General features: G+C 40.9%; 1 protein-coding gene across 1 annotated transcript in view; it reads left to right on the top strand.

The window, feature by feature from the left end:
* The window catches only part of LOC142013404 (guanine nucleotide-binding protein G(q) subunit alpha), a 204,610-nt gene that overhangs the window by 126,849 nt on the left and 62,007 nt on the right, over window positions 1–15,754 (top strand). The window contains exon 3 of the mRNA XM_074994737.1: window positions 10,267–10,421. Within this exon, the coding sequence (XP_074850838.1) occupies window positions 10,267–10,421 (155 nt within the window). The remainder of the gene's footprint in view (window positions 1–10,266; window positions 10,422–15,754) is intronic.

The raw sequence follows: 15,754 nt of genomic DNA on the forward strand, positions 1-15,754 counted from the left end.
TGCCCTCTCCCAAGATTTGCTCAGAATGTAAAGTAGCCTCGCTCACAAGAGAGCCTCAATACAGAGCAAGTGAAAGATTTTTACAGAACCTGTGAGAAAAATACTTAGTAACGAAACAGTTTCAGGGCCAGTGTGTAAAAGTTTCGGCTGCCATGTTACATGGAAAATAGGAGATACTGAATTATAATCCACTGCAAAGGTAATGTACCTCAGGCTTAATTCAACCATTAATTATAGTCTTTCTCCTGTTAAGATTAAAGACAGCTTGACAGAGCACCCCTCTGTGTGGTGTGTGGACAATGGTGTCTTTTACCAGCTCTGCCTTCCTAAAGGATCATGTAGCAAGGAGCCTGTAGAAACCATAGCCATAATGCAATAAAAGATCTAATCTCTTAAAAACATTAATAATTAAAATCCTCATTATTCACCCAAAAGAATGCTTTAGTGTCAAAAATAAGACACATTTTAAACAAAGAGAATTGTTAGGTAACCTTACACTTTTGTCTAGGAGGTTAGATGTGTTTCTGAAATGGCTATCTGTCAGGGGCACAAAGATAAGGGAGTATCAGAAAGTAACACAGCTGGTGGATGTTTTCTGCTGGGTCCACCTTGAATGGTTATAGAGGAAAATTTAGATTATATTTATTTCAACAAAAATTCATAGTTGTAAACAGGGAGAAAAACTCGAGAAAAAAGATTATATAATTTGAGTTGAAGGTCAAGATGGCTACTGTATCTCCTTGTGCTCACAAGCTTATTCTGTAATGGACAAATGCTATTTGGCAAATGGAGAGCACAAAAGAAGACATTAATACTTCTCTTAAAAGGTTTTAAATTGCTGACATTTCATCCCATTCAGTATCTCATGCTTGCTTCCCAAAAAGCAAGACTTTTTTCCAGTATAGGTCTAGAAAACATGATATCTAAGGACAGATTTAAAACCATTGGGCGTGTTTGGTTTGGAAAAGAGACAACTATGACCATATCGACACTACAATGATCTTTTGAAAGAAGTCCTTCAGGAATATCTCTGTCAAAAGAATGCATCACACACAAAAAAAAAACGGATCAAAAGAGTGATCTGCTCTTTTGAGAGTGTCCACACAGCCCTGCTCTTTTGAAAAAAGGGCACATGGAGCATCTACACACATTTTCTTTCAAAAGAAGCTTTGGAAAGATGGTTTTCGTCAGGAAATGGGAGTGGAACAGTGCTTTCGAAAAGAGTGCTGCATTCTTTTGATTTAATTTCGAGAGAATGCTTTGTGTGTAGACGTTCTGCTGGATATTTTGAAGGAGCCCCATCTTTCACAGGCTATTTCAAAAGAACTTGCTAGTGTAGACTTGGCCTAAAGGTGGACATAATAACAATTTTCATATTTGTTTTGAAGGGAAGGATGATAAATTGTTCTTATCCATGGAGGACTAGACAAGAACCAATGGGCTTAAATTGCAACAGTGGAGATTTAGGATAGATATTAGGAAAAACTTCCTACCTAGGAGGGTAGTTGAGCACTCAAAGAAATAGCTAGTGAGGCAGCAGAAGTCACTGTAGGTTTTCAAGAACAGGTTCGACAAACACCTGTCAGGGTGAGCTACATAATACTTAGTCCTGCCTCAGCACACAGGGCTGGACTAGATAACCCTTCAAGGTCCCTTCCAGTCCTACTTCTTTATGGTGATAGGTATCATTTTTAGATATCTGTATTTAAAGGAGGGCCCTACTTTCTACCAAGGGCTACGTCTACACTAGCCCCAAACTTCGAAATGGCCACACAAATGGCCATTTCGAAGTTTACTAATGAAGCGCTGAAATGCATATTCGGCGCTTCGTTAGCATGCGGGCGGCCGCGGCACTTAGAAGTTGACGCGCCTCGCCGCCGCGCGGCTCGTCCCGACGGGGCTCTTTTTTGAAAGGACCCCGCCTACTTCGAAGTTCCCTTATTCCCGTGAGCTCACAGGAATAAGGGGACTTCAAAGTAGGCGGGGTCCTTTCAGAAAGGAGCCCCGTCGGGACGAGCCGCGCGGCGGCGAGGCGCGTCAACTTCGAAGTGCCGCGGCCGCCCGCATGCTAATGAAGCGCCGAATATGCATTTCAGCGCTACATTAGTAAACTTCGAAATGGCCATTTGCGTGGCCATTTCGAAGTTTGGGGCTAGTGTAGACACGGCCAAGGAGGCACACTTCTGTGAATATGTCATTGCAACAAATCTGTGAACTTCAGCATAATGAAGAAGTGGTAAATGAGTAATAAATTTCACAGATCTGCCCATTCCTAGATTATCCAGAATGAAGATGGAAATTGATACCCAAAGATTTGGATTTGTTTTGTTAGGAGGAAGTACCCGCGTTTTGCAGGAGAAATTGTTGTGCTTTTCCTAAAAATACAGGTAACAAAACCTGTAATTTATGAAGGTTGTATTGAATTATTCTGTCTGTGGAACTCAAGGGAACTTAATGATGCAGGTTGCAGTCACACGTCAAACAAACCAAAGTGCCCGATGTAATTGGGTCTTATTAGTCCAATATGAAAACTTTCAGGTTAGAACAGATACATTTTCTTCATTTGAGGTTTTTCTTTGTGGCCTGTCTCTCTTTCAGACCAGCTGGGGTGGTGATTTTTTTCTTTTCTTTTTCTTTTTTTTTGCAATCTTTGAAAGAGAATGAGCACAAGCAAACAAGCCAATGAGTCTGTGGGCATGCTCACATGTAATGTATAAAGTGTATAACTGTCTGAGTAATAAATGCCATTTCCACATTCTTGCAGCTTAAGAAGTAGGCAGATTAGACACTTGCCTTTTGCAGTAATGTAATATGAAATATTTATAGACTGGTAGCCACTTCAGCAGGTAGCTTTTGGGTTTGTTTTTTTTTTCAGGCAGACTGAAACCAAAGCCATTATCTATTATGTCAGGGTGAACATCCAAAATCTGACAATAGAATAAGAGGGGGAGCCCATAAAGAGTTTGAAAGCATTTCTGAGCTTGACAGCTCAACATGACAGTGATCTGTTATTCTTGGAAGTAAGCAGATACAGCGCCCTTAGCCTGCACGTCCTCCTGGGAAAGTGTTTATAAAAAAGGTACAGCCCTCTCTTTCTTTGTTCCATTTCTTGTTTTGTTTTGGCAACCTGACTTCCTTCGTGCAGTGTAGTTGCCAGAGGTATATATTTGGAAAAGTTCCTTGAAGGCTGTTGGTCATTTTCTTAGATAATGGGACTGAGAAAATTAAATGTGCGACTCTAAGTGCTGCATGAAGTCTGTATTTAGTGTCGGTTGAGTTTGTATTTTTTGGCAAATGAATTGTACATAAACATAATGATTCAGGTTTTTTTGTTAAACCAAATACTCTGTCAGAAATAATTGTCATGTGCCCGTTGATACATTTATATTGCTTTTATTTGTTGGGCAACAGCTTAACAGTGACAGCCAGGCAATTGGGAGTTGGTATAAAGAAAATATGAAAGCTTGACAGTAAGTGTCAAAATGATAAGATCCCTTTGTTGCCTTGTAGTGAGAGTGGCAATAGTAGTACTAGAGTTTGTATGTTAGCTTTGGATTCCTAGAGCTATTTAATTTTGAGCAGCACCTAAATTGCATTGTTCAATTTGCATCTTCCATGATCCTCATGACCTCCAAAGAAACATAGGATTTAATATAAACATTTCCTCCATGAAGCGGAATAACATTCCATGAAGGAAAATTTGAAGTTTTACTTTCTGTAACTTGTGCACACTTGTATTTAATTATACTGACTGCATTAAGTTTCTGATATTTATTCACAAATTATTCATCGTAGAAGAGGGTAATTTCTTTGTTCTGCTCAACCCGGAGTGGCATCAGAAGAGCCAGTCCAAAGTTCATCTTTGCAGTAATGAATGTGTGGAGGGTGGAACTGGGAGACTTTGAAGAGACTGGCAAAAATGTTTGCAAAATGCATTTGTCAGGATGTTGGCATTGTATTCTAATCTGAACCCTTAACATCTACAATTCCCCTCCCTACCTCTCCCATCACCTGGGACTCATCTGTTCAGTAGGGTCCACTTGTAGTGATCCAGCAGTTGTTTTTTCTTTGTGTTCCTTTGCTACAGAACTGAAAGGGATTTATTTTTAAGATGGGATATGTTAATAGAGCTGTTAATAATCAGGCAGGCAAGAGATGGGTCATGGGCTGCATCCAGCTCACAAAGCTTTTGAATCCAGCCTGCAGCTGCCCTGTCAGGACCCTCAGGCAGGGACTGGTCTCACATCACTCCAAGCAGCTGACTGCTCCATGTGCCTCTCTGCACCATGCACTGGGGGTAGGGGCGTTTGAAATTATGCTGGGGGTAGGGGCAGCAAGCAAAGTCTCCCCCACTCCAGCACATAGCACAGAGAGGCACATGGAGGGAGCAGCCAGCAGCTTTGAGAGGGCAGGCAGGGAACTTGCCTGAGGGTCCCACTGGGCTGCTGGCCGAGAGCCACTTAGGTAAGTGCCTTCCCACCAGAGCTTGTCTCTGGCATCCCATGCCCTCCCCCAGGTTGCAACTCCCTCACAAGCCCTGCACCCCATTCTACACTCCTCCCCCAGACCAGAATCTTCTCCTGCACCCACACCCTTCCCTGACCCTGCACCCACACCCTTCCCTGACCCCCTTCTTCACCTTTTTCCCTGGCCCCTCTGCCCTACATCACAGTTTCTTCCCAGACCCTGCACTCTCTCCCACACCCCTTCCCCAGGCCAGAATCCTCTCTTGGACCCATACACCTCCTGGACCCCAATTCCCTGGCCCAGGTCACCATCTACTACTTCACCCAAACTCCCTCTCAGACACAGTGCCCTCTTCTGTACCCCAGTGCCCTACCCCAAAATCCCTTCTGCACCCAACTCCGTCCCAGACACTACACACCCTCCATGGAGAACTGCAGCCCTTGATCACTTACCAAAGCTTGTAGTGGTCCGCCCCCCCCCCAAATTAAAAATTATTGCCCATCCCTGTATTATAACTAACTGTAATATAACTTGACCTATATAGCTATTAAAGCGTATGCTCCAAGTGTCTTTTCTACATATGTGCTATTAGGATACAATCCCATCAAAAAGTTGAAGTTATGATTTCAGGTGCCTATCAGTGAAATGAGTGCCTAATGTCTTTCAGTTTACCTTGTGGACCAGGCGCAGTAAAACAAAATTTGGAAGATCAACCCCAGAAGCATCTATCTTCCGCTGAGTGTAGAGAAACCCATAGTAATATACATTGAAAGTACATCCAGAAGACAGGGCACATTCAGTTAACTGGCATGCTGCCAGTCAGCTACCTGGCTGGGGCTAGCTGGCTGGCCAGTGGGCAGAGCAGGGCCAGATGCTGGCCCCATCTTAAATATCCAGCATCCCTGGAGAACTGGGGATGCTGGATAATAAAATTTGTACTGTAACTTTTGAATAGTGCAGCAGGGGCATTTGCCTCTTAGCATTTTGAGATACATTCATCTAAATTTAATTGAACAAGTGTTTTGTTCGAGTACAATAGAGAATTCAGAAACTGAATATACCTTCTGTTGTCTCTTTGGCCCAAAGAGGTAGCCAATATTCAGGGCCTTGTATAGATGTTTCTGTTCAGATGAGAAATGGAAGATATGAATCAGTGGATTTTTGTAGTATAAGCTGACGTTTACAAAAGTGTATACAAAGTCATAAATACAGTAGAAACACATAAAAAAAATCCATCCAGCTCACACCACACGATTAATTGTTTATAGTCAAGCCCTTAGATGCAATCACATCTGCTCTGATCCTACTGACAGAGACCGAAAAGTATGAGACCTCTACCAAGCATTTATAAAACTGAATTGCCCATTGGGAGAAGTGAAAAAGCAAACTGACAGGGCCAGACAAATACTCAGAAACCAGCTACCTCAAGATAGGCCCAAGAAGATCAACAACAAAACACCACTTGTTATCACCTATAGCCCCCAACTCAAACCCCTGCAATGCATCATGTATAACCTACAACCTGTTCTGGATCAGGATGCTACACTCCAGAAGGCTCTAGGTGACAGGCTTGTCCTTTCTTATAGACAACCTCCTAACCTGAGACAGATTCTCACCAGCATTACTGTGGTGTAGCCTGTGATTGCTAGTGAGAATCTGTCTCAGGTTAGGAGGTTGTCTATAGGACCTAGTGGACTTAAATTGCAGCAGTGGTGGTTTAGATTGGACATTAGGAAAAGCTTTCTAACAGTCAGGGAGGGTGCTAAGCTTGGAACAAATTGCCTAAGGATATTGTGGAATCTCTGTCACTGGAGGTTTTTGAGAACAGGTTAGACAAACACCTGTCAAGTACTGGAGAGTGGACTATGTGACTTACAGACGTCCATTCCAGTCCTACACTTATTGGTATGTATGCAGATAGGATGTCAATGATATCAGGAGGATTTTAATTGAAAAAGAACATTGTGCCTCATTAAGTTACACTTAAATGAATCATCCCATGAAGTCAAGATTACTTTTTGTCAATTTGGATCATTCAGTGCATAGAGGAGTTATATAATCAGACCCAGATTCAGCAGAACTTAACTGTCCTGCACAGTTATCATATGTGGGTTTGGTGGGGAATGAAAAGGAGTCTTGCAGTTTGTTTTTCATGCCACTATCACTTGTTTCGTCTTTTGAATAAAATTGTTATAACCGTTTGCATTTCACTGGGGGGAGCCTTCAAAACGCCAGTGTTAATGTCTTTCAAATGTTAGCTAATTCTAAGGACAATAGTTGGTAGTACTATTTGTTGTATTAGTATGAGTAGTAGTTAGACAATAGTAGTAGTATTCTAGCACTCAAAGCTGAAACACATTATTATTGTAGGTGACAGCTTAGGATAAAGAAAGAGGAAACTGGTGTTTTAGAACATGGAAACAAAAAAAGAGTATCTCCCTTCCTTTAGATAGAAGAAATTATTTCAGTGTTTTCAAGGGCTGCTTTCCCTTGAGTAACATTTTGGTAGGGGAAGAAAACCCTCCAAATCCCACCCTACACTTCCAAAATGCACAGTTAGCTACAAGCGTGATGAGTCTTGGTGTCCAAGTCTGCATTTCATTGTACACTAAAAATACTGTTGATTTTAATGCAAGTTCTGGCTGTGTAAGGAATTCACAATTCTATCACAAAATTATGTTGATTACTTGGCATAATTATGCCTGGACTGTCATTGGCTGTCTCAAGGCTTTTGGGGTGAGAACCACCACTTCAAGAGCTAGTAGGAGCATTTTCACTGACAGACATAGATGTGGTAGGACGTCCAATTACTGGATAATATGTTGAGGGTCCTTTTTATGTATATTCTGTTGCACTGTTTCTGACTAGCTCATCTGACAACTCTTGCTGATGCTTCACACCCTATTGGACTGATTGAAGAATTTGTTCTAGAAACATGTCTGTACTGTTTCACAAGAGCGAGGGTACATATTTAGTAGAATGCTGTCTCTTGTTATTTATTGGCTGTATTTAAAAGACCTCTTTAATTTGTGCCAAATGCCTATTGTGGGGAAAGATGAATACAATATGCCAGAAGGCAGTCTTTGGAGCTTGCAGATCATGGGTCCTGATAAAATACAATATTGTATCTTTTGCCATAATATTATTTGCTTTTGAATGCCAAACATCATAATTAGTGTATATTAATCTACACCCTGTAATATCCTCAAAACATATGCTGTTAATTGAAAAAAGTGAAAATAACTTGTTCTTTATTAAGCTTATTTTATATTAATTGACTATTTTATGTATTAAATATGTTCCTTAACACACTGGTATAATTTCTTCTTCCGGGTGTTTTGAATTTTCTTCTTCAGCCATATGGTTGCCTTTGCATTCTAGAAAAACATACTCTCTCTTTACTTCATCCTCATGGATGTTAATGCTGACAATAATATAGTTAATTTAAGAATAGGTTTTTACTCAGGATATAGCGTAACTGACAATATTTATTTTTTGCTGGCTGCATGGTATATAAATTTTAGACATTAACAAAAACAATTTGAAAGAAAATAAAACATTTTATTTAAATTAAATATATGCTTATTTCCAAACAGAAATCAGAGTGTGCTTTCTGCTTGGACAGATGATATTCTGTTCTAACTATCCTAGGAGATTCCTTTCTCCTAGGAGTTCTAAGTTAAATTAGTATGAAAGCAGAGATACATTTCCAAAAATTACAGAAACAATTTTGTCACGATATACTAAGCTTGGTGAGATATTTAAATAAGAGACAGGAACATATCTGCATGCCTGGAATATAAACAAGACTTTGGAACAGAATTGCTTGTGTCTTACATATTATCTTGTCTTGATTCCTGGAACTACACTTTTTAAGTTCTAACGTACAGAATTTTTTACTGATAATAACTTAAGTCATTCTGCTATGTTTTTTGTAGTTCCTTGCTAGCATGTTTTAATCATATTTAAAATGTTGAAATCTACCCTGAAGACCACTTCCAGTAGGCAACTATCTTTTTGAAAGAGTGCTTTAAAGACTCTCCAGAGCTTACAGTATAATATTGTTTGCCCTGTATTTAAGAGAACGTTCCTAAATACATAGTGAGCCTCTCTCATCCAGTACCCTTGGGTCCTGACTGGTTCTGACTGAGAGAATTTGCCAGACCGTGGGAGGTCATGTATTCTCTACCAGCATTACCAACACTTCTACTGCTTACAGGGCTCCTAGAAGACATTTAGGAGTAAATTAAATAACAGCACAGAAAACACTGAAAGCCAGGACTGGTGACTTGTAAACAAACTTTAGGGGACCATAGGAAATGTGGCCACACCCATGATAAGTGGTCATCCAGATAACTAAAATTGTGTCAGATTACGGATATTGCAGGACGAGAGAGTACCAAATTAGAGAGGTTCAACCTGTACTTAATTTGTTCTCCTTTCTTCAGTGGTCATTTTAGCCAGGTTTTCTTGTAGCATCAAGATCCCCTATAAAGGGTACATTTTTGAACACTGAAAGGAAAATACTTCTCCCCCACTCCCCCAGTGTCTAAATCTATTTGAGTTTGTAAGATGGTTATTCTTTTTTTTTTTTTTTTTTTTTTAAATCTTACTTTTATATGCAGTAAGATTGCACCTGGAAAAACCGTAAGATAAAAATGAAAACAGAAGCTTGCTTCAAAAATTTGATTAACTGAATTTATTTTAATCTGCAAATTGTAGCAGTTTATTCACTTAATTTAGACACACTTACTCTGCAGTAAAGGTGTCCACCCAGAAGTTTGCATCAGAATCAATAAAGGTGTGTATTACAATGAATTTAATTATTTCAGTTTTTGTGTGGACAGCCCCTTAAAACCTTGTCTTCCTTCGGGGGAAAAGTTTGGATTTTTACTAGGTGCTCACTATCAAGTGTTAAAATCTGAGTGTGGACAAAATACTTATTGTCATAATACAGTTTACCAGTGCAGTTTTAATGGTGTTTACCTTGGCCAGATAACCTCAGTTAAAACAATAACTACCTTGTCCCTCTATGATTTTATTGCATGTTACCAAGTGCTAACTGACATGTGGTTAAAAGAAACAACCACCACATTCCAAACCACTTTCTTTTTTCAGGGTAGGTGCTTTCTTAGTCACCGTTCTCCCTCAGCTCACACGTCAATCCTATCTGTACCCACTCGTTCACCATTTACTCTGAGGTATCACCTCTTCCCTACCCAGTTCAACATTTCTTCCCTCCCCCAACTACCAACTTTTTTTTGAATGGAGATACTTATAAAATGCTCATCTTCATATGAATGTATATTACTTGGTCTGGCACAGGCCTATCCTTGATGTAGGTTGTCCAGGTAGCACACATTCGACTGCTTGCTAGATGCATCAAATAGGATGCTTTTTTGCCGGTGTCTATGAGCATGAAACCAAATATTTTGATCCACATCCAATATACAGAAATTTCTGTGTTTATGAAGACTTTTTTCCCATCTCATTCCTTGGTAACACTTGCAGCTCTCTTCTGCAGCCCTCCACACAGTAACTCTCAAGTGCCAGGGCTCCTTGCGCAGCTCCCAAGATCATCTTTGTCTAATATTCATCTAGTATTTCCCAAGGTAGCAAGGAGCTATGTTCAAAGTCTCTCAAAGCCAAACACAATAGATCTGTCTAATCTTTCATATTGGATATAAAATAATGGAATAACCTGTGTGTAAAGGTTTTTACAGTTTAACTGCACTGTTTATGAGGTATCAACAAACAGAAATCAGGGTGAAAGTTATTGTTTTGTTTGTTTTGAATTAGGCCCACGCACAGTTAGTTCGAGAAGTTGATATAGAGAAAGTATCAGCATTTGAGAATCCCTACGTAGATGCAATAAAGAGTTTATGGAATGACCCTGGGATCCAAGAGTGTTATGATAGACGACGGGAGTATCAGCTATCAGACTCAACTAAATAGTGAGTATACCCAGATGTGGTTAATTGGATGTTTCCCCCTTTTTTTTCTTTCTGATTTCAAATAAAATTCTGGCTGTATTCTGGTTATGTTTTTAGAGTTGCTTGTAGTGCGTGCGCGCGTGTGTGTGTGTGCGTGTGCGCGTATGCATGCGTGCGTGCACACGCCCACAATATAAGCACGTTAGAGGGAATGAGGCTCATTTACTGTTAATAGTACAGTGTAGTTCTCCCAAAACACACACCTGTTATAATTTGAAAAGCTAGAATAAGACTGCTTAATAGAAAGCTTTTATCATTATAATGATTTTTTTATTTATTTATTGTATTCATGCCCTTGAGCTCTTTTGTATATCTCAGTTTCTGACATATGCTCACAGACTCTGTTCAGGGTAGAGGCACAGCCTTGGACAGTTCTTTTGGGCCAAAAGTGCACATATGGGTGTGCATTCACAAAGGAACACAATGACTACATCTACACTAGCCCAAAACTTTGAAATGGCCATGCAAATGGCTATTTTGAAGTTTACTAGTGAAATGCTGAAATACCTATTCAGCGCCTCATTAGAATGCCGGCAGCCGCGGCACTTCGAAATTGATGCAGCTTGCCGCCGCGTGGCCCATCCAGATGGCTGCCGGCATTCTAATGAGGTTCTGAGTATATATTTCAGCACTTCATGAGTAAATGGCCATTTCGAAGTTTTGGGCTAGTGTAGACACAGCATTAGGGGTGAGAACACAAGAAGTCCTGTGGCACCTTATAGACTAACAGATATTTTGAAGCATAAGCTTTCATGGGCAAAGACCCGCTTCATCAGATGAGGTGAACATCTGAAAATCAGTAGTTGAAACTCAGTGCTGATAAAAATAGCAACCCTTCCCTTGATTCCTGGCTTCCCAGAGTTTTTATTGCCTTCTTCAGTGTAGCTGAGATTTATTTTATAGTTCTGATGACAGGGAAGTGACAAACTTAAGCTGATGTAGTACTTGCTTTGGTGTCGACGCACTTGATGGTGTAACCTTTCTTATGTTAACGAAATGGAAACAGCAAGTTAAAAAGCATCTGATTGCTTATTAATGTTCTTGTGTTTGTGCAACCGTGACTTATGTTGCAAAATTAAAAATTGTTGGAAGCAGCAGGAAGAACAAACTAGACCTGAAACTAAAACAAAATATCTGTCAGGAAGACCAGCTCTTAATAAAAATTAAATTTAATTTTAAAAGGGAGTGGAAAATAGTTGCCACTCATAGTGCAATATAAGAAACTTCAGTCCAGTTAATTGGAAGAGAGAAAGCAATCTTTAGATGAGTCCTTGGTTAAATCTGCCTCTAGAAGTATTGCATATTAAATTACTGTATTACTAATATGGTTAACTTTGACCTGGAATCCTTTTGTGCATAGATGTTTTGAGGCAAAGATACAGAAATGGTGCTGTGGAGGTTTACAGTTGGCATTTCAGGACAGTGTGCAGGCTGGCTCCACAAAGTCTATCTGTACTGAGTTATTCTAATGAGGTAACTGAGGTAAAATTCTTCTGATGTGTTGGGAAATGCTTGACATGACTCAGCACTACTTGGTGATTTTATTAAAAGTAACAGTAATTAGCATGTTTGTGTGATTATTTGAGCTGTTGCAAAAAATCACATGGTCTTCTCTAGCTGTGCAATCAGAGAATCGCTTTTAGTCTGGATGGAACCTGTGCATTAGAAGGACAAAAGAAATGGGTCGTTGCATTCCAGGTGTCAAAGCCATTAAGGTCAATTGGAAGACCTGTTTGTTTAAATTTGAGTTGTACAGTAGACTCCAAAGTTACACGCGGCAGCCTGGCTCCCGGCCCCCCTGGGCTTGTGGGAGCAAGGAACCTGACCAGCACACCAGCCTGGCTCTCCTCTGCTGGTGCACTGGTCAGTTTCCTGATTCCCACAGTGGCAGGGAGCTGGGCAGAGGCTGCAGCAGCGTGGCTGTCTGCCCACCTGACTTTCCCCAGCTGGGGGAAGCCAGGGAGAAAATGTGCTGCTGCAGCTCTCTGCCCTCCCAGTTTACCCCAGCTGGGGGATCCAGGCAGGCAGACAGCCACTGCAGAGTAGCTTCTCCCCGACTTCCCCCACGTGGGGGAGCCAGGGGCTGGAGCAGGCAGCCGGTGGAGGAGCTGTGCTCCTGCCAGCTCCTGGGGACACCAGGATTTCAACTTAAGTTAACGCAAGTTAAGCGCAAGTTGAGATTGTGCATGTCAGAAATCTATTGTATTGAGCTATAGGGGTTGTGATACAGGTCTTGGGCTAAGATTCATTTGCACAGCAGCACAAAGAGGCTTGTTCAGCACCTGCATGTCTGTCGTGAAACAATAGTATTAGGATCTACTGATTATAAGGTAGCCATTTGGGGAGCTATTTGAAGTCATGGCAACCTGCATAGTCTTCGCAACTTGAAGCTGCCTAGAGTGGCCATAGTGATTTGTGCTGTGACTTGACCACATCCCACTGCTGGTATGCCCCTCCCACTCTTAGCACTCCTGCCCAAGTGGGACTTTGTGTCCTTTGCAGTGCCTGGCTTGGAGGAATTCTCCCACTGCAACTAGAGAACTTTCATTGTTTTTGTATAGTGGCACACAGGGCCCAAAGAATCCCTCCTGTCCAAAAAAAAAACAAAACAAAAAAGTATTATATTTCATTTGCCAATACTCCCGAGCAATTGTGCATTTTTTAAACTAACAATATTGCAAGGGAAATTTTTATCAGTTACACCCTTAGAGTTGAACTATGAGGAAACTAGACTTTAGGGACTTATCAAATTGGCTGTTTATTTTTTGGTGGTGGTAGAGTTCTGAGTTGACCAGCAAGGTGAAATAGGCAGAGTTCACCCTGGAGCTTAGGACCATAAAAGCAAGTCAAACTCCAATTCTAACTTTAATACAGGTTTTTTTTTCATTTGATCTTTTTAATGGAAACATGAAAAAAATAAATAGGGAATAAGTGGGACTGGGGAATCTATACTAATTCAGACATAATTAGAGTGACACACTTAGATTTATCACAGACATTTATGGTTCCAAGAAATAATTCACAGCACTCACCATACTGGCTCCCTTGGGTAGTATAAACAATACTGGGATGGAATTTATTATGGAGTCACAATAGCAAATATCTGTTGTATTTCCTTATAAAGAGTAGTAATTTGCATGTCCAAGATCTGATTTTTTTTTTTTAAATCTCAAAATGTTAGCCATTTGGTAACATGAGTCAGTTTTCCTTTCCAATATTTGCAATTTTTAAATATTAAAAGCTTCTTAGTCCATGTCATGGATTAATTACAGCATTCAATTTTAAAATAAGCAATAAAATGTCAGAAATAAGAGTCTCTGTGGTTTTTATAAAACATAATATACATCTCATAAGCCACTTGCAAACAAAATATAGAGACGAGAAAACCAAATAGCATAAACCAAGCTAATGTTGCTTTTGCTTTTTCTGAAAAATGATATATTTGTGTAGGACTGAAAACCATATTCAGCTGCCATTTGCCTAGTGAGTCTCTAGCCAGGGAGAAAGATGCACTTTTTTGAAAGTATCCAAAACAAAACTTGCCCAGGGAAGTTAAATGTCCAATTTTCATTGACTTTCCTTAGGAACTGAGCACCTAATTCTCTCAAACTATTTTGAAAATGCTAACCTAGAGGAATAGAACAGTGGTAGTAGATTTCATTTCAATATATTGTCAATGACAGTTTTATTTCCTGTTTTTTGCAAAATGTAACTTACTATGTCTGCCATACTTTTATTTGTCTTCATCCCCTTCCTTTGCTTTTCTCAACTCATTCCTCTCTTTTCTTGCCTGTAATAGACAATGACATCATGGCTACGTCTACACTAGCCCCAAACTTTGAAATGGCCATTTGCATGGCCATTTCAAAGTTTGGGGCTCGTGTAGACATGGCTCATGTGAGGTTAAAGTGTTAGCATAAACCACTGTCTCTGTCTCCCCCTCTCAGCAGGGCCCCTTTTCAACAGTCAAAGTTCCAACTGCCTTCTCAGTCCAAAGTCCTTTAATTTCTTCTTCACCGTGCAGGCAACAGACCTCTTCAAACACCAAAATCCAGAAGTTCAAAACAAACACAAAGTTTTATCTAAAGTTCCCACTCAGGACAGTTTTCTATTCCTTGGCTTTCCTAACCTTACCGCGAGTTTTCCTGCCTCTGGCAGTCTCAGGCAAGTCAGGTACACACATCCTACCCTGTCAGCTTCCTGCTGACCTTTATCGTGGATTACCCACTTCAGCCAAGGTGAGATTTATCTTGTAGTCAGGGCTGGCTTAGTTCAAGGTTCTGTAGCCCAGGGACAAGCCATCCTGTTACAGTCAGACTACTTTTTTTCTCTATTTCTTCTGCTTACCACTTATTCTCTCCTGTACCTCTTTCTGTGTTCTCCCTCATCCCTCACTTCTCCCAACACAAAAACTTCCAGTCCTAGTTCGTTTTCCTAATTTATCCCATCACATTCTGCTCCTCCAGCCCTCCTGCATCTTCTCACCTGCCTTCTCATCCACAGCCACATGTTCAATGTTCGCTCATTCTCACCAATTTGTCAAGTGGATCAGAAACGTGGTAGCCATAGAACTAAATTAAGCCGAAGAACAGTTGTCAGCTTTAGAAGTCACATATTTTCTCCCCAAGTTCCTGTACAATTTGAGTGTTAAATAGTTACTGTTGGCAGCTATTCAGCAAATCAGTACTGTTCTCTTGCTGTTGTATTTTGTGCTCTGGTGTCTACTGCGATAGACCCCAGCCCACAGCTGGCTACAGCAGCTTTGTGGAAGGGAGATACCTTGGCAGTTGGGTGTGTGCGTTTGTTTCCCAAAGACTACAGCTTATCTGGAGTTGTCTAGCCTATTGGAGGCCACAGCTAAAAGATCCCCCTGAAGCAGGGGGATCCATTAAAACAGCATGGTCCTCAAGTGAACACAGGGGACAACTAAAGAGAAAACAGGAATGGGTGGAGGGGGGTCAAAGGATGAAAATAAGGGAGACAGAGGGGTATACCGAGCAGAGAGCCCCAGACAGCGCCCACTGCTCCTGAAGAGTCTCGAGGGAGCCAGCGGATGCTGCCCAGAGGAAGTCATATAGCAGCAACAGGCTGAACTAGTACCTGCTGCCAATTTACCACCTGTGGCTAATTAAGGCCTGTGGAGCCCTTCAAAAGGATTTCCTTCAAGTAAGCGGGCAGGGGCGCGGGGGGCAGAGGATGAACAAGGGCTGTGGAGGGAGGATCCCAAGAAAAGAGGGCTGCAGTTACCTGAGGGATTGTATTGGGGAAAAGTGTCTGGTGGAAGTGGCTCAAAG

The sequence above is a fragment of the Carettochelys insculpta genome, chromosome 5 (assembly GCF_033958435.1).
Source record: "Carettochelys insculpta isolate YL-2023 chromosome 5, ASM3395843v1, whole genome shotgun sequence".
NCBI lineage: Eukaryota > Metazoa > Chordata > Testudines > Carettochelyidae > Carettochelys > Carettochelys insculpta.